We start from the raw sequence: 24,957 nt of genomic DNA, 5'->3' as shown, positions 1-24,957 counted from the left end.
TCTTCTCTGAGGGTCCTTGTCACTTTCCGCTTTCTCGGGTGGAGTCTGCGCTGGGGGCAGCCCCAGGAGCAGGTCCCGGCCACACATTGCTCCATGAGCCTTGGCCTGGTTTCCTTGCATGCCAGGTAGGGCGTGGGGACCTCCCCGTCATCTTCCTGTCACCTGGCTTCCTCCACATGTACAGAGGAGGAAAGTGAGGCTCAGAGAGGGGAAGAGGCTCTCCCTAGGCCACACAGCCAGGAGCACTCAAACAGGATTCAACAGACACCTTGAGGTCCCATCACCTGCACTGCTGCCTCCGCACAACCCGGGGTGGGGCCCGGAGAACAGAGGGGAGGACACCACCAGCTCCCAGGGTGTTCCTCAGGCACGGGGCCTCCTGCCCCTGCAGCCTCCGTTTGGCCTCAGGTTTGAATCCCAGACCTGCTGCCTCTTTGCAAGTACCCTGAGGCCTAAAAGGAGGTGAGCGTGTTGATGACAATCAGGGACTTTGAAGTCCTGCAGAGCCCTGGCCCCGTGGGGGCAACACCAGGTCGTGGTTCTGATCCCGGCCCGCAGCACACTCGCGATGTGACCTTGGGTAGATGACTTCACCTCTCCGAGCCTGGTCCCTCCTAGTAAAATGGGCTGATGGCAGCATCAGCCGCACAGGGTCTCGGTGAGGATGCAATGAGTCATCGATATCTGTAGAGCACCGAGAAGGGGCTTCCTGCAGTGAGCCTCTGTCCAGGTCTCTGAAGTAAAGGGACGGCCTCCTGTTCTGCCCAAAGGGAACCACACGAAGTCCCCCACTGCTCCGGGCGCCGGCAGGGCACCGTCTGTTCTGGCTTCGGGATCCAGAGTGTCACGAGCACGCAGGTGGTGGCCATGACCCCTAGTTGGATGACAGCTATGGCGACTCCTTGCGCCGTGGCATGACGGCCCAGTGGTCTCCTGGCCACCCTCTCCACCTTAAGAAATGCGGCGTGTCCATCCGTCCTACGAGCGCCCGTCCAGCGCCCGGCGCCAGCTCCCCAGTGGGGCTCTCTGCATCCACTTCTGTTTTATTCAAGTCTCGTGGCTCAAATGTAGCCGCCTCTGTGGGAGGGCTTTGAAAAGTCCAAACAGGGGGCATCCCCAGTGTCCTGGACCTGTGTCCCCAGAGCCAGCCTGGCGTTTGAAGCTCTCGGCCACATTCCTGCCTGCTCCCTTCTGGGTGTGCCCAACCCATGCTGGCCCAAGGGCAGCCTGGTCTGGAAGGGCTACCCCCCTCCAGGAACACCCCCACAGGAACGCCCCCCCCCATGGGAACGCCCCGCCACGTTCGCCTTCTTTAGTTGTCACCAGGGACTGGCCACTGGCCCTGCAGCCAGGCGGTGTTGACGGCCCCCACAGCTGTGGCCGCACGTGTGCCCAGCCATCAGCCTCCGGACAGGCGGGTGGCCAGGAGGGGCAGGGCGCCCCATGGGAGGGAGGCCAGCGGCTGTGCAGAGGGGACAGCAGGTGCCGCAAGGCCTGTGGCTGTTTACTGGCTGCTTCCTCCCCCCACCGCTCCCCACAGGCCCAGCAGACAGGGGGCTGCTCCACTCCTGCCTGGAGCACCAGGGGCTGGTTAGAGCCCAGGCGCCCCTGCCCTGAGATGTTGTGCAGGACCTCAGCACCTCCGAACCTCTCTGCTCCCCTGTAAAAGGAGCCGGTGGCGAGAGGATCAGGAGAGGTTTGCACCGTATCTGGCATGTGATCGCTGTAGAAGTCATTTATCCGTCACCTTCCACAGAGCTCGCGTGGCCGTGGCCCTGGGTGGATCTCTCCATCTGACGATGGTGCTGGGGCCCCGGGAATGGGGAATGGGCAGAAGTAGGGGCAGCACCCACAGTTGACTAATAACACAACAGACACCAGTTCCCAACTGTGGCCTCACCTGCTTCATGCCCCGGGCAGTGGGTGAGACCCCACAGGTGTTAGCAGGAGGAGGGTGCAGGGCGGTCTTGGGTGAGACCCACAGGTGTTAGCAGGAGCAGGGTGCGTTGCAGTCCAGTATTTGGCAGATTGAGGATGCCCGCCTTGCTGCTCTAAGCCGCTGAGGCCCCTGAAGTCTCAGCCACGGATCCCAGGTCTTTCTGCCTTGCTTTGGCACTGGCTGACCTTGCCTTAAGATAAATGGGGAGGCCCAGGGGCTTACACCCGCACCCCCTGCAGAAAATACCGCAGACAGGGTGCTGGCTTGGCCTCCTGGTGTCTTGGGCAGGTCTGTGCTGCAGGCCCTTCGGTTAACCTGGAAGCCTTGTCTGCGGGTCCTGCTCTCTGGGTGGCGCAAGGGGGCTCAGTGCCCCCCAGTCCCGGCCCACCAGCGCCTTGAGCATTTTCCTGCTCCTCTGCTCTCTGGGTGGCACAAGGGGCTCAGTGCCCCCCAGTCCCGGCCCACCAGCGCCTTGAGCGTTTTCCTGCTCCTCTGCTCTCTGGGTGGCACAAGGGGCTCAGCGCCCCCCAGTCCCGGCCCACCGGTGCCTTAAGCGTTTTCCTGCCGTCTCCACACACAGCTGGCCCTGGGTAGAGCTTCTCAGACTTCAGGGAGCCTCAGACCACGAGGGAATCTTGTTCAGGTGCAGGTTCTCATTAATCAAGTGTCCTGGCATTACCACCTGCCGGGGGCTGCACTGAGCGCGGCCAGGCCTCAGCCATCCTGAAATCAACGCCTCCTCCGCCTGCTGGTGGCCAGGCCTTGGCCGTCCTGAAGTCAACGCCGCCTCTGTCTTGGCTGTCCTATGAATCACCGGGGCAGAAGATGGTTAAAATAGAGGTTTTGCCTCCCTAGATGGCCTGCCGGCCTCTCCCTGGGCAGACACCATCCCCCGCCTGCCAGCCCAGGGGAGCCTTTTAGCGTCTGAAAGTGGAAGGGAATCTTAGAACCATGGCCTCCGGCCCGGACCAGCAGCAGCCCCACCTGGGAACAAGCCGGAAATGCAGATTCTGGGTCTCAGCCTGACCTGCTGAATCAGAACTGGGGGGAGAGGGTGAGGTCTGTCTGAACACCCCCCGGGGGATGCTCATGGAGGTAGGAGCAAGGCACCGCTGCCTCGGGGCACTGCCCACTCCCTGGTCTGTAGAAGCCTCAAGCCTGGAGTGGGGCATGGCTGTCCCAGGGTCGCCACACACCGGGGGCCCCAGCTCCAGCCTGGCCGGCCACCTGAGATGAGCTGGCCCAAGCCCGTCCTCTGGCCTGGTTCTGCCCCCGTGATCCTGCAGGTGGGACGTCAGCCACCTGTCAGGGCACCTGGGGCAGGCTACCCCAGTGCTGGGCAGACACTCAGTGGGGCCTTGGCTGGGAACCGTGGGGCTGCGGGCACTGGCCTCTGCACTTAGCCTCCTTCACCGACTCTTTCTCCTTTGGTCGCAGCCCCAGTGGACAGGAAGGCTAAGGCCTCAGCGATGCCGGACTCCCCAGCGGAGGTGAAGACGCAGCCCCGGTCCACACCCCCCAGCATGCCGCCCCCACCGCCTGCCGCGTCCCAGGGGGCCACACGCCCCCCCTCCTTCACGCCACACACACGTAAGTAGCCCCCACCTGGCAGCCGATGGCCAGGTGTTTCAGGGGAGCGTCTCGTGTTGTTTGAAATTCTGAGCTTCCTGCCCGGAGCCAGTGGGTACCTGTTGTGAGCCCTGAGTGTGAGGAGCTCGTGTGGCCCAGAGCCCAGGCTTGGCCAGTTCAAATCCCAGCTTCCCTGCTTCCCGCTGTGTAGCTCCGGGCCATGTCCTTGCCCTCTGGCAGTTTAAATCCCAGCTTCCCTGCTTCCCGCTGTGTAGCTCCAGGCCATGTCCTTGCCCTCTGGCAGTTTAAATCCCAGCTTCCCCACTTCCCGCTGTGTAGCTCCGGGCCATGTCCTTGTCCTCCGGGGGGCTTGGGCTTCCTCTTCTGCGGTGCGGGTCCTCCCAGGGCTGTGGTGGGGCCAGGTGAGTCCACGCAGGCCGTGCACCAGGGCCGGCCGTGGGTCAAAGGCGGCCGCTGTGCCTCAGGCTTCCTGCCTTGTCCGGCAGGCCTAGGGGTGCCAGGCTCATCCAGAGGGAACGTGGAACTCGGATGGGGTCAGGGGCTTCCCCAGGGTCACACAGCAGGTCACCTGCGTACAGGCCCCATGGAGGGACCGCAGAGGCGGCTCTGGCCTTGGAGGGGCTCAGATCCCAGGAGCTCCACAGCCCGGCTGAGCACAAGGGCCAGCGTGGGGGCCTCCGCACAGGAAGCCAGAAGGGCAGAACCTCGAGAAGCTGTCAGGCCTTCTCTTGCTGGCCCTGGACAAGGGGTTGGCCATGCTTGGCCCACAGAGCCGCCAAAGGTGGGCCCTGGGAGGCTGTGGGGCAGGGAGCAGCCAGTTCTCATCACAGTCACCCCCAGAGCTTTGGCTTTGAGGACAGACATTGGTGCTCTGTGGCCCAGTTGCTGGGCTGGCGGGGTGGCAGCGTCCCTGCTCCTCAAGGCCGGGGGCTCGGGAGTGCATCTCAGTGTCTGCAGGGGTGGAGACTCCATGTACCACCTCCACATGCAGAGGCCAGAAAGCCCCGTACCTGGGGGACCCTCCCCAGGCTCTGAAACTCAAATGAAGCCCCTCTCTGGGGGAGGAGCCTGAGACTTCCGTCCTGCTGGCCCCAGGTCCCCCACAGGCCAGGAAGAGCTGCACCCTCAGTCCTTTTATGTCACGACTGTCCCCAGAGCACCGGGTGGCTATAGGCCAGGCCTGGCTCCCTCCCTGGCTCTGCCCCTGAGGCTGGGGGCCTGCTCTGCCGAGGGCTTTGGCCATCATCTCCCCTCCATCTAGAAAGAGCACTGGCTGTGGGGTCAGGCAGCAGATTTGCGGCCCTGTTTGTAGGATGTTGGCTCCAAGTCAGCCTGCTGACTTGGTTGAGGAATGGGGTGGCCCAGCCATGGGGTGCCCCCAGGTGTGCCGCCCAGAGGCAGGTACAGCTGGAAATGTGCCCAGCACTCAGTAGGAGCCAAACAGCCTAACGCCTACTCCCTGCACCCGTGGGGGCGTCCACGTGTCATGGAGCCCATACTGGGGGCCCCAAACAGCATAACACCTACTTCCTGCACCCGTGGGGGCATCCACGTGTCACGGAGCCTGTACTGGGGGCCGGCCCTGCCTCCGACAGTCGGGATGCTGCACTCACGATTTTGCAGGTCCTGGAGGACGGCGGGCCCAGCGTGCAGGTCCTGGCTCTGCAGAGCTGGCCACGGTTTCTAGTGAGAGGTTGGCTGGGCTTTTCCTCACGTGTCCTTGTCACACGGTGATGTGGCCGGGCTGGGATCACCCTTCCCTCTCTTCCGGAAGAGCCCTCCCGTCTGGTACGAACCACGGGCCGTCTCTCCACCAGGCAGCTTGTGACCACACCGAGCCCACACAGGTAGAGAGGGGAGACCACTGCTGTGTTGAATTTGCAGCATACCCCAGCCCTGAGGGAGGAAACGCTCAGGACGGACCACAGGAGACCTGGCCATGGGCGCAGTGCCTAAAATGCCCGCTCCGCAGACAACCTCAGGCCCCAGTGTCAGGGACAAACGCCGTGGGCTGAGCCTGGTTCCCCAGACCCTCAAGCGTGCGTCTCCCCGACCTGCTCTTCCCTGGGCACCAGCAGCCTCTGCTTCGAAGGTGCTGGTCTGATGCTCCTGGCTGGAGGTGGGTTGGAATCAGCAGAGCCTCAGGCTCTGCTTCCGGAGACCTGTGAACGGATGTGAGGGCAGCCGGCATGCCTGGGGCTGGGGTCCTTCCTGCCCCCTCCACTCTCAGCCTGCCTTGGGGTCATGTTTCTGGGGTGAGGTCTCAGCTGGTTTAAGGAGCACGAAGGTTATGAAAGAGATAAGCAGGTGCTTTTTCTTTTCTAAGCCAATGCCTCAGTCCCACCGGTCTGTCAGGAGCATCAGTCTGAGGCTCTGGCCACCCCTGAAGTGGCCTCAGATTCATCCCCTAATCCACACAATTTCCTGAAAGCCAGGTGGTTGGCCGCACCCCTGCCCCTGGCTGGTGGGTGGTGGGTACCCTTGAGGGGCCACAGCTCAGCTGCAGAGCCCTGCCGGGAGGCTCCTCCCCAGGGACTGGCCTCTGAGCCAAAAGCTGATGGGAGACTGAGCCTGGACGGAGACTTGAGGGCCAAACTTTTTCTTGCCCGTTGACAGCCCTGGGCGCAAATTCATCTTGGAGTTGAAGCTGTGGTGCTGCTGCGGGATGGGGGGTTGGGGGGAAGGAATATAAGGAGCAGGGACCCAGACCTAGCTCCTCTAAAGCTGGGAGGACGCTTAAAGGGCTAAGGCTTTATCCTGCCCTTGATTACCCCCATGTCAGAGAACTCACTACCCGTGTTTACTAGAGCTACAGCCTGTCTTCCTGTGACCTTTTTGCCACTAACTTCAGCTCGGACAAATTCAATCTTTCTTTTTTTATATAGTAGAGTTTGGGTCTCCCTACGTCGCCCAGGCTGGTCTTGAACTCCTGGGCTCAAGCGATCCTCCCGTCTCAGCCTCCCAAAGTGCTGGGATTACAGGCGTGAGCCACCGCGCCCGGCCGAATCTTTCTTCCTGTTTGGTGCTTCCTCCTCCAGCACTGACCCAGGGCTTTGTTTTAGAGACTCCAAGCCGAGTCTCAGGTCACTTTTAGGACACGCGGCTTCGGCCCAGGTCCCTGAGGATGGTGCTCATGGGGTCACAGGGGCCTTCTGGGAAGAGGACGTTGAAAACAAGGGGCCCTGCCCCTGCTCATAGAGAAGCCGCGGTTCTTATAGACTCCGGAACAGTCCTGCCTTTAGGGATCACCCACTCTCAGAGAAGGAAACTGAGGCTCGGAGAGGGGAGTGGCCTGGCCCCAGGTGGTGACAGAACCCCATCAGAAAATTGCTCTGAGAAGTAGGAAACGTCGGCCCGGGCGTCCCTGAGGGCAGAGTCTCCTGCCCATACCCCTCCAAAAATCAAAAATCACTCTGAGAAGCAAGAAAAGGCGGCCCGGGTGCCCCTGAGGGCGGAGTCTCCTGCCCATGCCCCCACGAAAAATCACTCTGAGAAGTAGGAAAAGGAGGCCGTGGGCGCCCCTGAGGGCGGAGTCTCCTGGCCACGCCCCTCCTGACAGCGTGTTCTTCTTATTTTGCTTACAGATCGAGAGGACGGGCCTGCGACGCTGCCCCACGGCCGTTTTCATGGCTGCTTAAAATGGTCTATGGTCTGTCTCTGTAAGTAAAATAACAAAAACCGCAGGCCTCCCCGGAGGTCTTCACCGCAGCACCCTCAGCCAGCCCAACACTGCTGCCCTGGGGGCACTCGGCTTTCCTCCACGGCCTCTGCACCCTCAGCATTGCCTCTGCTGTGCTTGTCCTGCCTCCTTAGGGAGAAGAGGGTGCAGGAGGGCAGAGCCGCCGGGTCGCTGCATCCTACAGACCCTCCGCTCCGAGCTGCGGGGCTTAGGCAGGAGCAGAGCCTCTCTGAGCTCTCCTTGCCCAGCAGCAAAACATGGCCAGTGGGGCTGACTGCAAGTGCTGAGGGAAGGGGCGAGACGCCGTCCCTGGCCAGCCTGTAGCTCAGCCATTGCTAGGGCAGACCCCACCTACCCGGAGTCCCAGCTGCAACTCTTCCTGCCAGGGTGACCTCGGCCAGGTACCACCCCCCGTGCCTCAATTTCCCCACCTGTAAAATGGAAGTCATCATGGCCCCTAGTGCCAACGGTGATCTCCAGGAGCCGTAAGATGGTGGGGCCAGGCACATGCTGGGAGCTCAGCAGACTTGAGTCACCAGCAGACGTTTCTGTCAACCTGCGTGGCCCATGGCAGGCGTTCAGGGAGCACGGGCTCTTACCAGGTGGTGTTTAGAGTTTTTGTCAACCAGTGAGTGCAGCCATGCTTGAGCCCATCAGACAGACTCCGGTCCATCACTACCAGCCAGCCTGGCAGCACGGCCCAGGTGTGGCTGCCGCGGCACTCCCAGCTCTAAGAACAAGGGCGGCAGAACAACTGTGCGTTGTTTCTGTTGCACAGGGCTGTCCTTGTCACAGCCGTTATTCTGTGATAGCCCTGGCCACGCACCCGCGCCTGGCATGCGGCTCCTGGACAGTGGCTGTTGTCACCCACTGTGTGATCTTATGGATGGTAAAGTTGGTGAATCCCAGCTCCCGGAGCCCCCACAGCAAGGAGCAGGGGTGACAGGAGGGGCTGCCTTAAGGTGCCTATGTCACATCTGACCCCCCCACCAAGGCTCTGAGGCTGGGGGAGCTGCAGGGGTGCTCGCGTGTGCCCCCAAACCTCAGCTGGGGACACGTGTGCGGTCTAACTTAGTAACACACCTGTTGCGGGAACGAAAGCACTTGTGCCGGGGTTATTTTTGGCGTCTCTTTAGCTGCTGAGACTGCCCAGCAGCGCGGGAGGGAGTGCGCGGGCAGGCGAGGGCGAGCAGGCCGCCGGAAGGACCAGGCACCCGGGGCAAGGCTGGTAAGCGCACCTAAGGGAGGGCCAGGCCCAGGCCGGCCGGGGCGGTGGGCAGGGGCCCCGGCGTGCACTGTGGCACGTCTGAGAAGCCACTGGAAGGTCCACAGTCCTGACGACAGTCCCGCGTGTCCTGGAGAAACCAGCCTCCCGCTGTGGTGAGGTCTCCCATGGTGACGGGCCGTCTCCTGGCCTGGCTGGGTGACCACAAGTGGCTATCCTCAGTCTTGACGGGGTGTGTGTGTGTCAGAGTCCACCGTGTGGCCAGATGGAGCTCACCAGTGAGAGGGAAACTCAGCAGTGCAGTGGGGTCCTCCGGACAGAGCCTCAGAGGGCAAGAGACCAGGGGCTCGGTGCATCCTGCGTCAGTGTCCACTGTCCCCCCAGAGGAGGGAAAGCCCCAGAATACAACGCCGTTATCGGTGCCGCGCGCTCCAGAGGGCCAGCGCGTCCATCCTGAGCCCAGGAAGGCGCTGCTGAGATCATTCAAGCCAGGGGCGCAGACAGGCTACCCCCTGCGCAGGTTGCCCCGGTTGAGGGGAGCAGCCGCTCAGAACACCATGTGGAGGTTCACAGCCCCAGCAACAGGGATGTCTTAATTCTGCAGCCCCCGCATAGGAAAGTCTGAGGCCACGCATGCACTCAAGGTTTTGTGCCATATCTGACCTGCAGTTAGTGGTTTCCAGAATTCCACTAGGTATGGGGGCCGTTTATTGCCAACAGCCTCACACAACACCCAACCCATAAAACCAGTCAGGACGGAGCGACCCTGGGGGGCTGACTTGGGCAGCGCAGGAGAGGCTGGGGAAACCCAGGTCAGGCCTGAGCGACTCTGGCTGGGGACACATGGTACAAAGGAGGTCACTGCCATGCTGTCTTCTGGTCCCTGGAGCCCCACTTGGAACTCCAGGATGGGTTGGGAGCCATTTGCAAATGAAGAAACTGAGGCTAGGCGCCAAGTCTGACTCACAGGGCACGTCTGGGCCTGGCGGCCGGTCCTCACTCCTAACCAGGGCAGCTTCCCCTAGCCCTCGAGGGCAGGGCTGTGTCTATCTGGACGTCCTCACCATGCTGGTGTGTCTGAGGGCCTCTGTGGCGTCCCACAGCCCCTGCAGCGGGTATCTGTGAGGCCCAGGCTGGAGCGAGAGCAGAGTGAGCACTGCGCCCCAGGGGAGGCCGTCATTGTGGGCACATCTGTTCCCCCCTCTCCACCAAGAACATCCTGAGCACAGGGCCGGCCTCACCCCTGTGCCACTGTGCCCAGCGCTGGCTGCTCGGTGTGTGGGGTCTGCCGGGGACAGGAGGCAATCTCGGGGAACCTGGCTGCCCTGCTGTGTGTCTTCGGTGCCTTGGAGCCCATCTGCCGCATGGGATGTGTGTGATAACCGCGCAGCCTGTGTGCACAGGTGCAAAGCCCAACCCAGGCCACAGCACAGCTCCCTGACCCGGGAGGCGCCTCGCAGGTGCCACTAGACCGTGAGTCGGGAAGGTGGGAGCCTCAGGCGGCTTCTGAGAAGGCGGAGTGGAGGAAGCCGATGGCGGCCACCTAATGGTTACTGGAGGGACACTTAGAGATGGCCTGACCTCTCAGAAGGGCCTTGGTGGAGGTACGGGTTGGTCAGTCGCCCTCTGGAGGGTGCGGCCCCTTCCAGTCCAGGCCTGCAGGAGCGGGTAGAAAGGGAGGCCTGGCCTAGCCGGAGCCCCAGCTGTGGGGATGCAGCCCAGGAAGGGGGGCCGGCACGTGGGCCCCCACTTCCCATATTCCCTCCCGTCCAGGCGGAGGCCACAACACTCAGCAGGGGTCACCTCCCAGGGCCCAGGTCAGGATGGGCAGGGCTGGCCTGATCTGAGGGGTACACCAAGACCCGCCACCATCCAGGGCACATGAAGTAAACAGCTGGTGCCTACCGGCTGCCCAGGAGGAGCCGCTGCACCAGCCCAGCCCAGGGGCGTCTCCATCCTGGAGAAAGGGTTTTCCTCTCCTCCTCGGCGCACACAGGCCCCGCCACAGGCGCAAACACACGGCTGGAGCCTCGGAGGAATTCGGCCCTGAGGGAGCAGGTGGCTCTGAGCTGCCCCCACCCCCAGACCCACACTCTCAGCACGGGTGAGGGGTGGGTCCCCTGGAGAGGGGCACTCGGGGCCACAGTGGAGCAAGAGAGACGAGCGTGTACATCACAGCCATGCATGCGTGTGTGCGTGTGTAAGGGTGGTGGGGGGATGAGTGGAGGCAGGGAATGCAGGGCTCGCTGTGGGGTAGGGGAGTTGGTACCCTGTGTAGGGAGCGTGTCCTTGTGCAGGAGGCGGGAGCCAGCCGTGAGTGTGTGCGGGGCTTCGGTCCTCCTGACAGCAGGAGCTGGCCAGGACTTCAGGCCTCCCAGAGGCATCCAGTCCCCCTCCCCTGTCAGCAAGGGACTTGGGAGCCGTGTGACCTCTGATCTGTCTGCAGAGCCTGGAGGTCGCCCCTCAGGCTCCTGAGGCCAAGGGCACAGGGTGCAGGTGTCCCGGGCACAGGAGGGCTGCGCTGGCCTTTTTGCAAGAGGCTTGGCCTTAGCTCTGTCACCTGAGAAAAGGGGTGAGGCCCGGCCCTGGGACTTTCCATAGCAGCCCCATGTCTGCCAGGCCCCTGGAACGCTGACCCCAATAGCAGGGCCGGCCAGGCAGTCACGTCTCAGTGGCCAACAGGCGGCCCTGCAGCGCGCTCATCAGCTGTTCCTTATGTCACCTGCTTGTCCTCAACATGCGCTGGCCTGTGTGCACGTGCATCTGCGTGTCCAGCCGCCAGGGGCAGGAACCCACCCAGTGTGTCCTTGGGTGTCCCAGCTCCTCTGCCCCCTGGAACCCCATTAGCAGGCATTGGGGCTGTGTGCAAATGAAGGCATTGCTCATGGCTGGGAGTCACCTGTCTGGGACATTGCTTAGGGGTGAGAGGCACCTGCAGGGGACATTGCTCAGGGCTGGGAGACACTTGTTGTGGGGACATTGCTCAGGGCTGGGAGATGCCTGATTGGGGGTGGGGGTATTGCTTGGGAACATCATGCCAGAGGTGATGGTAGCTAGCCTTTCAGGGGGATGAGCGACTTCTCATTTTCCAAGTCCCCTGTGCCTCCAGAAAGTGAGAACTGAGCCATCAAGCCCCCGATGTGTGGAGAAGCCCCTTGCTCCCTGTTCACAGTGAAAACCTGAGCCAGCCTGGTAGGGTTGGTGTCTCCCAGGCCAGGCGTAGGGGCCACACCCCTGCTGGGTGTGAAGGGCCTGACTTCAGCCCCAGAGCAAGTCCCAAGGGTGGTGCCAGGCAGGAGAAGCCACACTCAGAACGCAGTCACTCCACAGCCACCACCGTTGTGGGTGCCATCCCAGCCCTTACCCACTGGGGACCTGGGGCAAAGAGGCTTCACCTCCCTGGGAATCCATTTCCAGGTCTGTAAGGGGGTGTGTGTGACCTGTTAGAGCAGGGCCGGAAGGACAGATGGTCAGCATGCAAAGGGCCGGCTCAGCTGCCCTGGGCGGGCCCAGGGCTCCTGCTGTCATCCTCAGCACTACTGTCCTTGTGTCTCATCATTGTCGCCGTCACTATTGACATTGTCACCTTAGTCGCTGCTGCTCTGTCGCCGCCGTCTGGGTTGTGTTGTCACCATCACCTTTGTGTCCTCGTGTCCCTCGCCCTCACACCCGCTTCCCTCCTGCAGTGATGAACGGCAGCAGCCACTCGCCAACAGCCATCAACGGTGCACCATCCACACCCAACGGCTTCAGCAATGGCCCGGCCACCTCGTCCACAGCTTCCTTGTCCACACAGCACCTGCCGCCGGCCTGTGGGGCCCGGCAGCTCAGCAAGCTCAAGCGCTTCCTCGCCACACTGCAGCAGTTTGGCAGCGACATCTCCCCAGAGATTGGGGAGCGCGTGCGCACGCTGGTGCTGGGCCTGGTGGTGAGTTGGGCAGGGGCAGCCGGGGCCTTGGGACATGCATATTCCCTCCGTTTAATGAGGATGCAGCCACAGCCACTCCTTACGTGGGCTCCACGCTGACAACCGGGCGTGGACCCGCTCCCACGATGCCACCTGCACTCTCCCAGGCCGTGCCCGGCTCCTGGGCTGCCTGCCTGCCTCCAACATGGAGCCTCCTCCTCAGGCATGGGTGGGTCGGCGCTGGCTCATATGCCGAGCGGTGCTGATGTGAGGCGGGTTTTCTCCCCTGCAGAACTCAACACTGACGATCGAGGAGTTTCATTCCAAGCTTCAGGAGGCCACCAACTTCCCTCTGCGGCCGTTTGTCATTCCCTTCCTGAAGGTAATGGCAAACCCGTCCCCCGTGCTGCGGGGGCCTCCCTAGAAGGCCCCTAATCCCATTCCTTGCCAGTGTGGACAGCAGCGGACAGGCGGGAAGGGGCTCATGTGGCCAGATAGGCAGGTGGATGAAGAGGTGTCAGGCATCGATCTTGGCCAACCTGGGACCCTGTGGTACACTAGGGGAGCACTGCTGACTAGTCAGAGTTGATTCCTGCTAGTTAAGGCCGAAAACTAGTTGCCAGACTGGATGATGAGTCAGCTACTAAATCCAGCACAGGACAGAGCTGTCCGGTTCGGCTCTGGTTGCCGTTGGCCGAATGTGCGCGCTCACTCCACAGGTGATTTTTGAGCACTAACGACGTGCCAGCGTGGGGCGAGGCTCGGGGACAGGGCCCAGGACATGCAGCAGGTCCCTCCTGCACCCAGCACCCTGGGGTGGGAAAGCACTCGGTCCACAGCCACTGTCAAATCTGCAGCTGCACGTGGTGGAGAAATATTCCGAAAGTCCCTTGCGCGGAGGCATGTTGGTGAGGGCTGAGGATGAGGGCGAAGCTGGGTGCAGAGCCAGCCCAGGGCCTTCCAGACAGCAGGAACTGCACGTGCAAAGGCCCTGAGGCATGGGGGGCCCGCTGTGCTTGAGGAACAGCAGAGGGGTCAGTGTGACTGGAACAGAATACGTGGGGCAGAGAGAGCAGAGGTGAGGGCGGGAGGCAGTGGACAGGCGAGAAGGGGCTTATGTGGCTGCGTAGGCAGGTGGATGAAGAGGTGTCAGGTGAAAGCAGATCAGATGGTCACACCCAGATCAACCGTGGACCAGGGTGGCGGCACACGGGGCTTGTCAGCTACGCAGGCTCTCGGCCCAGCCCAAACCTGCTGAATCAGAGCCTGCATTTTTAAAGATGCCAGTCTGAGGAGCAGGGATTGCTTGAGGCCAGGAGTTCAAGACCAGCCTGGGCAACACAGCTAGACCCCATCTCTACAAAACATTTAAAAATTAGCTGAGCATTGTATGCACCCATGATCCCAGCTACCCGAGAGGCTGAGGTGGGAGGATTGCTTGAATCCAGGAGGTCGAGACTGCAGTGAGCTGTGATCGCGCCACTGCACTCCAGCCTGGGTGACAGAGCAAAACCCTGTCTCTGAACAAATGAATTAATGAATGAATGAAGCCAGTGATTCCCATGGAAAAGTGATTCCCACGCACACACAGATGGGACGGGCACGGGAGTGCCGTGGAGTCAGACTGCCATCTCTGCGGGTCTCCACTTCCCCAAGACGGCTGCACAACTCTAGCAGGAGCTGAGGAAAGGTTCCCCAAATGTGTCTGACCATGTGACCCTCTCTGCTGAGCATGTGTTGGGGTCAGGGTTCCATGGAGCTTAATTGGGAGCTGCCAGTGTGGCCACACCTTCGGGCCCACCCTGAGCACTGCCAGCCCTGCTGTGGGCTCCATCTCTGCTGGGCCAGGCCTCCCCTCGGGGGTCCAGAGGACAGACCAGACCAGAGGCTCCCTGGCTTGAGCCCGAGCCTGCCATTTAGCAGCTGTTGGCCCCTGGGCCAGGCCAGTTCCTCTGTGCCTCAGTTTCTGCATCTGCAAAATGGAATCATCCTCAGGCTGTTGAGGAGACAGCATGGAGGGACACACGGAAAGAACAGGGCCTCACTCCCGGGCTCAGGGGAATCTTCCACCTCAGCCTCCCAGGTAGCGGGGACTACAGGTAGGTGAGGCACGTTCTAGATTCACACGGGGCATCGTCCAGGGATTTGAAATGTCCCTAGACGAGGAGGAATGCTTTATGAAGATCTCTCACAGCCCTGTTGACCTCTGTCAAGGTGTAGCATAGGCACTGCCATGTTCCTGATTAACAGGTGGGGAAACTGAGGCTCTGGGTTCCCCCCAGGTGGTGGAGAGATGGAGCCAGGGCTCAAACCTAGATCTGTCAAACTCCAAACGCCATGGTCGTCCCAGGGCACGTCCAGGGCCAGACCCTCATTCCCCTCAGTCCCTCCCCAAGGGGACCCCACATCACACCCATCTCTGCTCCCACCCTCGCTCCCTCCCTCGCTCCCTCCCGCCCCTGCCTCATCTGCTTTTTCCAGCCCTCCCTCCTCTACCGCCCCCTCCCTCCTCCTGCCTTCCTCCGCCCCCTCCCACGCCCTGCTGTGTTCATGCTCCCAGCTGGTGACAAAAGAGAAGCTTCTGGAGTGGCAGGAGCCTGGGCCCATCTGGCATCGTTTGCAGTTCGTTAGCGGCCCTTCCCTTCCCTTCTTCTAACTTGCTGCGGACTCCACCCCTCCCAGTCTTTAGGGACACAGTGCGCCTGCTTATTAGCATTAGATGCCCCCAGCCTCAGCCACCCTTGCTTACCCGAGGAGCAGGGTCAGGCAGACAAACGCCGCAGCATCCCCACCCCTGCCCCCGCCAGGCCTACGGCCCCTGTCCATGACGTCTGGTCAGGCCCTGGTGTCCCCCGGCCACACCCCAGCAGGCGCCGCCCGCGGCACGGCTCTCGTGAGGGCCGTGTCCACCTCAGTCTCCCCTCGGTACACAGGGGCTCCCACAGCCTGTGTGGGGTAGCTGGAGCTCGGGGCCAGCCCACCTCGTGTCCCCACCCGGGGCCCAGGGCCAGTGGGACATGAAGTCTGTTCACCTCTCTGACGTGGAGCTTCTGGGGGGAGGCCAGGAGGATCCAAAAATAAAAAATAAAGATCCTGCGGCCAGTCCTGCTTCCAGGGCTTGTGGCTCAGATACCGGCCAGAACCCTGGCCCTGCTGTCCCACCCAGGGAGTAGCCCCCACCCAACCCCACCCCCCACTCCACCCACACCCCTGCAGGGCCGCAGCCCCTTCAGACACAGAGTGCAGTGGGGGAGCCCGACCTTCCGAGGCCAGACAGGAGGTGCCGAGTGGGAGTGACCCCAGCCAGCCCCCTTGGGCCTTGGTGTTCCTGCCTGTGGCCTGGGCTGGGGGAGGGGTAGCACCTTCCCAAGACATCCGCAGCCCCCCAGGCCCAGTCTGGGGTACCCTCACGCAGCCCTTGAAGACATCATCCTAGAAATGGCAGGAATCGTGGCTGAGGGGCCAGAGAGGGTGGGGGCCTGCCTGGCTGGAACCCCAGCCCTGGCTTGGGCCCTCTCTCTCGTAGTTGGGGTGGTGAATCTCCCCCACGGTGTGGTGGGAAAGGACTGAGCTAATTCACCCGGAGCTCCCCGGAGTCCATCTCGGCCGGAGTCTCCACAGTGCTAGTTTGCGGATACAGCAAGGGTCAGAGAGATTAAGTGACCAGCCCAAGGCCACAGCCCCTCTATGGCAGAGCCCACGGTCTCTTTAGCTGGGTGCTTGGCAGAACAGCGGAGTCTGTGAAAGCCCTTGTAGCTCAACTAGTGCCTCAGCCACCGCCGCCATCATTGCAAACACCAGTTCCCCAGCCTGAGCTCCCATCTGTGCAGAGGGCAGCTTCAGGCATTCTGCAGCCAGAACCTCCGTTCGGTGGTGGAGTTGGAGCATTTTTGACCAGCTCAGTTTGTGTAGAATTTTAGTGGTGACACCTCCCCGGGTGCCTTGGGCTCCCGGGGACAGAGTGGGGACACTGCCTCGAAGGAGGCACTGCAAGAGGCTCCCACAGTCCCCACTCCATTCTGCAGGCCTGGGGGAGACATTCCCTGCTGGCCAAGGGCTGCTGTGAGTCCGGCCCCCACACTGATGCTGCCCAGTCCTGGGTCCCCTGCACCCTTTCCTGAGCCTGCCCCCCACACAGCCCAAGGGTCAGGCCTTCCAGAAGCTGGGGGATGCAGCCCCACCCACCGCCCCGGCTCCCAGCTGGCCTCGGCTGGCCCCAGCCAGCCAGGGATCCAGATGTTCTCCCTGCCCTAACAGCGACCAGCCGGTTCCCGAACTGGCCAAGAGGAGGTCCCTGGGGAGGGGCTAATGAGGGAGGGAGGATGTTTGGCTCCTCAGACCTCCCGGGACCTCGTTTCCCAGCTCATGCTCCTAATGTGCTCCACAGATGGCCGGTTGGCCCCTGTTCAGCTATCCAAAGAGAAAAACAGGCCCGCAGCCGGCACTGCTCGAGGGCCTGGTGGATGCACTCAAGGGGAAGGGGGAGGCGCTGGCAGGAGAAGGCGGTGTGGCAGCTTTGAAACGCATGAGAAAGTTGGGGAATTGTATTTATTTACACATGCTTAGAACTCCTGGCTCTCCCAAGTGGCCTGCTGCCGGGCCCTGGTCCAGCACGCTCAGGGTCCAGCCTGTCCGCCCTCCCGTGGCAGCTCTGGGAAGACTTTGGGGAAGGCACCCGAGGAGCCCGGCTTGCGGCCCAGCAGTGCCAGCCTAGAGCCGAGGAGGCGGCGGCCGGCGCCGCGGGTACACACAGGCGTCAAAGGCAGGGTCTGCATACGAATCCCGTACACCGGGCTGTCCTTCAGCCTCATGCTGCGGAGTCCTTACCCGCAAACGTGGAGCCTGGTCTTGAGGCTGTCCTCACCGAGGTTGGAGGATCACTGAGCAGCCACAGAAATGGGTGTCCACGTCCTAGGTCCACGCTCCGTCGAGGCCAAGGCTGGAAACCAGCGGGAAGGGAAGGGGAAGCTGAACCTGAGGGGTTTCCCATCAGGGCTGGAGCAGACGTACTGCAGGCAATCCAAGCCGGGTTTCACTCCCAGCTCCCTCGTGTGAGCCGCCTGTAGGCCCAGGGCCGCCTCCCCCTCTCTGAGCTTGCGTTTCCCCAGCTGTGTTGGGTCATGTAGTGCCTGCTGGGCGGGGCGGGTGCCGGCGGGAAGACCCACCATGATCTGCTGCCCCTTCATCCCCTCCTCAGCTTCTCCAGACGGCGCCATGGGAGGGAGCTGGGTGCAGTGGAAAAGCCCCACCCTGGGAGTCCAGGATCTGGGCTCAAGTCCCACAGGCCCCACATCGCTGTGTGGCCCGGGTGAAGCACTCCTGCCAGCCTCTGTACCCACCCTCCCACGCCACCCTCCCACGGCACTGCTAGGAAGGAACTTGAGGCCCAGAGAGGTCGAGCACCTTGACCTTTGAGGCCCGAGGTCAAGTTGAGCTTTCGGCCACCCAGCCCAGGCCCCCTCTGCTCAGACATGAGCAGGGCTGTGCACCCCTGCACGCCACCCAGGCCCTCCCTCCCCACCCCACAGGCAAACCTGCCCTTGCTGCAGCGGGAGCTCCTGCACTGTGCACGCCTGGCCAAGCAGACGCCCGCCCAGTACCTGGCCCAGCATGAGCAGCTCCTGCTGGACGCCAGCGCCTCCTCCCCCATCGACTCCTCAGAGCTGCTGCTGGAAGTCAACGAGAACGGCAAGAGGAGGACGCCCGACAGGTACCTGTGGGCTCTGGGCATCTGGGCAGGGGGTGCCGTGGACACGCGGCTCACCCTGCTCCCCTCTGAGTAAGAGAGAACCTCTTCTGGGGCCACAGCCAGCCCGGCCAGCTCTCTTGGGCTGAGGGAGTGTGGTGAAGCGTCCTAGGGCCAGCAGGCTTGGCAGCTGCACGGGCAGACACCCCAGTGGGCAGCAGACTCAGATGCTCTGGGAAGCCTAGGAGGACAGGGAAGAGGCTGGTGGGAGGACGGCTCTCCCCTGTGTGCCAGGTGTGGACTCCAAGCGTCCGGGGTCTGGGGTTCCCAGGTGCCTGGGCTGGGCCCACTCTGCTGCCCCAGACGCTCTTGTGCTGCTGCTGCCCAAGGGGCAGGTGGTTTCCAGTTACGGCAGGCCGGTGTATCCCTCTCCTCGTTCCCAGAGCAGCGAGTCCGGCTCTTTGACCACCAGGGCCCAGGATCCCATGCAGCTGGAGCAGGGGTTGAGGCTGGCGTGGGCCCCGGCAGAGGGGCGGAGAGTAGGGGCGCCAGGCTGGGCTCCCTAGGGCTAATGTTTTGCTCCGTGTCTCTGTCTCGCCCTTACGTGTCCTCTTTCTCTCTGCCCACGCCTGTCTGCCTCTCACCCCACCTGCACCTCTGTCCCCGGTTCATCCTATGTCTACTGCCCCCGCCCCACCTGCTCTTGGGGCTAGGACCAAAGAGAACGGGTCAGACCGCGACCCGCTGCACCCCGAGCACCTCAGCAAACGGCCATGCACCCTGAACCCTGCCCAGCGCTACAGCCCCAGCAACGGGCCACCGCAGCCCACGCCGCCGCCGCACTACCGCCTGGAGGACATAGCCATGGCCCACCACTTCCGAGACGCCTACCGCCACCCAGACCCCCGGGAGCTGCGAGAGCGCCATCGGCCGCTTGGTGAGCAGTGCGGTGGGGGCGGGAGCGTGGACGCGTGTTACAGGAGCACACATGCGCCCACATGTGTACACCTGAGCGTGTGGGCACAGAGCACCACGGGCAGCTGTGTGCACCTGAGCTCGGGAGACTCCTTCCCCCTGCCTGGCACCATTCCCCCCCGGAGCAGAGCGGTGGCTGCCGAGGGGGCTGTCCTAGGCCCTGAGCCCACCTCTCCCCCTGGGGTGGGCGGCCTCGGGCCTGGAACTGCCCACGTGGTTCTCATCCGAGCTTGGCGATTCCCACAGTACACCCGCAGGTGAGTCACGTGGCTCTCTGCATCTCAGTTTCCTCCTCTGTCACCTGGGTCAGACGAGAGTCCCAACTCTCAGAGTCCAAGGCCTGGGGGAGTTAACGCAGGGCCCAGCAAGGGCTGCCGTGAGGCCTGGCTGGTATCTAGAGCAGGAGGTGGGCACGGGGTCTCTGCGTGAGGCCTGGCTGGTGTGGATAACAGAGAGGTGAGCACAGAGTCTCGGTGCACTTTACCCTTCACTCGTTTCTGAGACCATCAGCAGGGTGGCGTCAGCACCCCCATACCACAGATGAAGAGACTGAGGCCCGAGAGCACACATAATGCACCACGGTCTCACAGCCCAGCCTGCCTGACCTTTTGACGGCCTCTGTGCTGAGGACCCGGAGATGGTTAGGCCCAGGCCCAGCCCCACCCCAGGAGCCCCCCGGGACAGGCTGCAGGGAGGCCTCCAGTTTGCCACGCTGAGACAGAGGCCCAGGGCACGGTGGGGACCCAGCGGCAGGGTCAGCAGAGGCCTTGCCCTACACAAGGCCATCTCCCAGCCCCCACCTTGCAGAGGGTTCCAGGGCCCAGGCAGCAGGTGATGGCGTCTGGCATGCTGCAGCCGGGTCGGGCAGGTGCTGACTCCCACCCGCTTCTGCTAATACAGAAATAAACGCCAGCTGTCGGGCACATCTCAGCCACTATTTTGGTTGGGGTGTTGGTGCCAGCTGCAGCTTCACAGGCGGCAGAGCAGCGTGGTGACTGAGCTGTGGCTGCCACCTCCCCACCTCCTCTGCAATTTGGGGGAGCCATTTCAGGTTCGGAGGCTAGGAGATCTTTAGGGGCTAAGAAGGGCCCAAAGAGGGAGACCCCAGACCCGGAAGCGTGGGCCGTGGCTGAATGCAGAAAACGGGCCTGGAAGCCTCTGATGTCTCCAGAAGTCATGGGCGCAGCTACCACGAAAGAGTCGGCCACTGCCGGGCGTCACTCACGTCTTAGTTTCTGGTGACCTGTGGGAGTGGCCTGTGCGGCTTCAGTCCTGGAGCCTGTCAAAAGGGAAAAACCTTAGACGCGCTGCATTGAACAGAGTTTAACTGAGCAAAGAACAACCCCCGAATAGGACAGGCCTCAGAGCCGGCGTGTTCCGAGAGCCCTGGTCTCGGCGTGGCTGGCGGTGCTCACAGGCAGAGACAGGAGGCGGGTGCCGAGGCCACGTGGTTGGGTGTTGTTTGGCGTGGCCTCATCTGAGTTGCAGGCGCCTTCGGGTGACTGCAGAGGGCTGCCGTGAATGACTGAGACCAGGTCCTCCCAGCAAGGTTACCCATTGGTTCACGGACTAAGGCAGGTCCAGGTCGTGGTGTGACTCGGCACTGAGGCATCCTCAGGCCACGCTTAGTCTAACAAGGCCTTCCCGGGCAGTGGCTGAGGATGGCGCTCCAGCTCCAGCCAGCCTCGGTCCACACCCCACCCCCACCGCTCCCTGCCTGATGACCCCGGGCAAACACATCCTCTTAATCAGCTTCAGTTTCCTCAGCTGCAGAATGGGACTGAGACTGGACCCTCCCTTGGAGGCGTGTGCCGTGTTGCAGGGGAAGAGCAGTCGGCCCAGAGCCCCAGGCAGCTCAGTGACCCAGGCATCCTCCATGGTCACCAAGTCAACCAGCCCTTCGGTTACCCTGTCCGTCGTCCCCAGTGGGCATAGCCCACGAGTGGGGTCTGGGAGAATAGGGCGGAGCCTGGCTGTGGGCGGGACCTAAGTGTGCACCTCCCCCATCCACAGTGGTGCCTGGGTCCCGGCAGGAAGAAGTGATCGACCACAAGCTCACAGAGCGTGAGTGGGCAGAAGAGTGGAAGCACCTGAACAACGTGAGTGTCCGCACACAGTCACGTCCATGCACACAGCCACACCCACACACAGCCACACCCACGCACAGTCACACCCATCCACACAGCCACGCTCGTGCACACAGCCATACCTACACATAGCCACACCCACGCACACCACACCCACACACAACCACACCCATGCACACAGCCACACCCACGCATAGCCACACACAGCCACACCCACACACGCAACCACACCCACACGCAGCCATACCCACGCACACAACCACACCCATGCACAACCACACCCATGCACACAGCCACACCCACACACACAACCACACCCACACGCAGCCATACCCACGCACACAGCCACACCCATGCATAGCCACACACAGCCACACCCACACACACAACCACACCCATACACCGCCACAGCCATGCACACAGCCACGCCCACACACAGCCATGCCCACGCAAAGCCACACCCACACAGCCACACTAGTGCACACAGCCACACCCACACACACAGCCATGTCCACACACAGCCACACCTGTACGCCATGCATAAACACTGCCATGGCTCTGCCCCATGGGGCCTGGGGCTGCTAGAGACAGCAGGGCTGTGTGGGCGCCTCTGAGCTCAGTGCCCGCCTGTATGGCCTGCCCCGTCCCTGCGTAGCTGCTGGGTCCTTAACCTGAGCCCCCTCCTCCCAGCTGTCAGCGCAGCCCAGGCATCTCGAGAGGCACAGGGAGGAGGATTCCTAAAACCATCATGGCGGGCCTTGCCTTCCCTCCACTTACTTTCTGCTCACTGGCTCTTCCTAGAGTCTATCCTGAGTCTTGCAAGAAGTGTGGGGAAAAGCAGTGCCGAGGCCTCTTTGAGGCAGGACGTGTTAGGGGACGGCCCCAGAACTGGGCTCCTCAGAACCCACCCGCCCCATCCTGCAGCGCGTCCCAGGAAGGGTCGCCAGGTGCGGGGCCAGCACCCCTCCCAGCACTGTTGTCGGCCTCATCTCTCGCCCTCGTCTTTTTTGGAAACGGGAGCCCAGGCGGAAAGCCAGGTCCCTGAGGCAGACCCCCGCCGAGCGGGTTAAAAAGGAGAATCCCAAACTCCTGCGTGCGTCTGAGCATGTGTCCGTGTGAGTCTGGTACCCCCAGGCGCTCGGCAGTCCCAGGCTAGGGACCCATCTTTCCCAGCTGTGGAGGTGGGCCCTCCCTCACCCCCTTACCCTCATGGGTGGTGGGCTGGTCGGGCACCCATCCTGTCCAGGGCTCTGGCCCAGTGGGCTGGGGGAGCGTCTGGTGCGTCCTGGTCCCTCCGAGGCGCTGAAGGCTGCCCTGGTCGGGCACCCATCCTGTCCAGGGCTCTGGCCGAGTGGGCTGGGGGAGCGTCTGGTGCGTCCTGGTCCCTCCGAGGCGCTGAAGGCTGCCCTGGTCGGGCACCCATCCTGTCCAGGGCTCTGGCTCAGTGGGCTGGGGGAGCGTCTGGTGCGTCCTGGTCCCTCCGAGGCGCTGAAGGCCCCGCCTGCCCCCAGCTCCTGAACTGTATCATGGACATGGTGGAGAAGACGCGGCGCTCGCTCACGGTGCTGCGCCGGTGCCAGGAGGCCGACCGCGAGGAGCTCAACCACTGGGTGCGGTGCTACAGCGACGCAGAGGACACAAAGAAAGGCCCCAGTCCCGCCACGGCCCGGCCCCGCAGCAGCTCCGCCGGTCCTGAAGGGTCTCAGCTAGGTGTGTAGGGTTGTGGGAGGAGGGAGCAGACACGGGGTGCTCTGGCGGGGCTGACACCTGGGAGCTGTCAGGCAGGCAGTGCGATGAAACACCAGGCAGGACAGTTTCGCTTGAGAAAGAGGCACCTTTTTCGCTTTGTACGAAAACACTGCCTGGTCTGCCAGGAAGCCTGGAGTTCAGGGTGTCCGGTGGGCCAGAGGCTCAGAGCTGGCAGGCCCTGAGGGTCTCTGCTCCTCCACCTCAGTGATGAATACTGAAACAGGAGAGGCCCAGGACACACACGGCTCCCAGCCGAGTCCAAGATCCACAGCTCCAGTGCCCACCCCGTGCCCGGGCACTGCCCTGGGTGCCTGGCGACTGAGCCAGACCTTGTCCAAGGGCACCTGGGCCTTCCCCCAGGGACGCACACACTCAACGCCCTGCACTCAGGGCCCAGCCAGGGTGGGGAGGGCCCCAGCGTGGGAGGGGCAGCCGTGTGGCCCATCCTGTGTGAGAGGGAGGGGCAGCTGCGTGGCCCATCCTGTGTGACGCCGGCCCCTGTTTCAGACGTGCCTCGGGAGTTCCTGCCAAGGACCCTCACCGGCTACATGCCCGAGGACATCTGGAGGAAGGCTGGTGAGTGGGGGGGGGGGGGTGCCTGGAGAGCAGAGCTGTGGGAGGCCAGGGCCCCGGATGCGCCTCTTACCAGCTCAGCTTTGAAGAGCTTCTGTCCCCCTCTGGGGGCTCAGGCTACAAGGCTTTGTGTAGTCCGCTGTGTGGCTCACGGAGAGGTCAGAGGAGATTCACACTCAGGGCAGGACAGCTGCTACCTGGGCCTACCAGGAAACGGACCGGTGGCCGCCCAGCAGAATAAAGTGGGTCCTGGACCTGCACACCCAGGAGGGCACACAGAAGTGCACACACTCGGAGCCTGGGCGCGTCAGGCACGCAGGGCCAGAGTCCGGGCAGAATGGGGTCAGAACATGGGCAGATGTGGAGCTGGGCGCTGGGCAAGGCTGTGGGGACATTTGCTCATGCCGTGGGAACCAGCCTTGGGGGAGGGGCTGGGGCAGAGCCGGATCTGTGGGCAGCGAGAGGGGTTAGGGTTAGGGTTAGGGTTAGGGTTAGGCAGTGGTATCGGGGTCTCCAGCTGGCCTCAGGGTCTCTTTCAGTGGTGGAGTTGAAACCTGGCTTCCCCAGCTGGGCAGGCAGTGCTCCCTGGAGCTGCTCTGAGCCTACCCCATCTTAGCACAGATCAGGATCTGTGTGTGGCTGTGTGTGGGTCGGGGAGCATGGTCTTCTGAGGCCAGCCAGGTTAAAGGATGGCAAGTGCGGTGAGGATAACAGCAGTGTCTGGGGTGACAGCACAGAGCCTTGGACGAGGGGGCTTCCTGGGCTGTGTCTGGGTGGGGCCAGAGGTGAAGGCGGAACGGCAGTTGTCCAAGTGCTTCAGGTGCAGCAGCAGCAGCTCCCCCGGCTCGCGTTAGGAATGCAGGTTCCGGGTGCGCCCCTGGCTGACCAGGCCCTGGGGTGGGCCTCGCCATTGCCCTGCAGGGGTGCAGTGCCTGGGGAGCCGCTGCAGTAGAGTGCAAGCTTTGACTTGTGATGCCACGTGACCCAGCTTTGCACACACATGCCTGGGATGCTGCATTTATTTGCATGCCCTTGTCTGCACGGCATGAGAGCCATCAACGTGTGTCTGTGTGTGCACAGATGCTACATGTGTTCAGCTGCCCACAGCCCCATCAACATGTGCCTCTGTGTGTACAGATGCTACGTCTGTTTGGCTGCCCACCCCCCCCATCAACATGTGCCTTTGTGTGCACAGATGCTACGTGTGTTCAGCTGCACACAGCCCTTGTCCCCAGGTTGTGGCCACGCGTAGGAAGTCCAGAGACCCATCTGGGATGGCCCGTGTGACCGCCAGCCCTGCCCATGTCCTTTGCAGAAGAGGCCGTGAATGAGGTGAAGCGGCAGGCAATGTCAGAGCTGCAGAAAGCCGTATCAGACGCAGAGCGCAAAGCGCACGAGCTCATCACCACGGAGCGTGCCAAGATGGAGCGGGCCCTGGCCGAGGCGAAGCGGCAGGCCTCCGAGGATGCCCTGACGGTCATCAACCAGCAGGAGGACTCCAGCGAGGTAGGGCCACCCGGCCACGCTGACACCCATCCCCTGCCTCG

The 24,957-nt window shown here is 62.7% G+C and overlaps 1 protein-coding gene across 6 annotated transcripts in view; it reads left to right on the top strand.

The window, feature by feature from the left end:
• The window catches only part of CBFA2T3 (CBFA2/RUNX1 partner transcriptional co-repressor 3), a 102,076-nt gene that overhangs the window by 68,782 nt on the left and 8,337 nt on the right, over nucleotides 1-24,957 (top strand). For 5 of the 6 annotated variants that reach the window (XR_008494642.2, XR_008494644.2, XR_008494643.2 and 2 more), the window contains exons 2-11: nucleotides 3,377-3,529; nucleotides 7,114-7,188; nucleotides 12,120-12,361; nucleotides 12,633-12,722; nucleotides 17,869-18,050; nucleotides 18,740-18,963; nucleotides 21,015-21,100; nucleotides 22,600-22,798; nucleotides 23,345-23,413; nucleotides 24,726-24,916. Coding sequence is in view for 3 of the 6 variants with exons in the window: in XM_054454232.2 (XP_054310207.2) it covers nucleotides 3,377-3,529; nucleotides 7,114-7,188; nucleotides 12,120-12,361; nucleotides 12,633-12,722; nucleotides 17,869-18,050; nucleotides 18,740-18,963; nucleotides 21,015-21,100; nucleotides 22,600-22,798; nucleotides 23,345-23,413; nucleotides 24,726-24,916 (1,511 nt within the window). In the remaining 3 variants the exon portion in view is untranslated. The remainder of the gene's footprint in view (nucleotides 1-3,376; nucleotides 3,530-7,113; nucleotides 7,189-12,119; nucleotides 12,362-12,632; nucleotides 12,723-17,868; nucleotides 18,051-18,739; nucleotides 18,964-21,014; nucleotides 21,101-22,599; nucleotides 22,799-23,344; nucleotides 23,414-24,725; nucleotides 24,917-24,957) is intronic. The other variant, XM_054454233.2, reaches the window with a different exon arrangement.

Source organism: Pongo pygmaeus, chromosome 18 (genome assembly GCF_028885625.2).
Source record: "Pongo pygmaeus isolate AG05252 chromosome 18, NHGRI_mPonPyg2-v2.0_pri, whole genome shotgun sequence".
Classification (NCBI taxonomy): domain Eukaryota; kingdom Metazoa; phylum Chordata; class Mammalia; order Primates; family Hominidae; genus Pongo; species Pongo pygmaeus.
The sequence above is the reverse complement of the archived record's forward strand: the minus strand, read 5'-3'. Positions and strand labels throughout refer to the sequence as shown.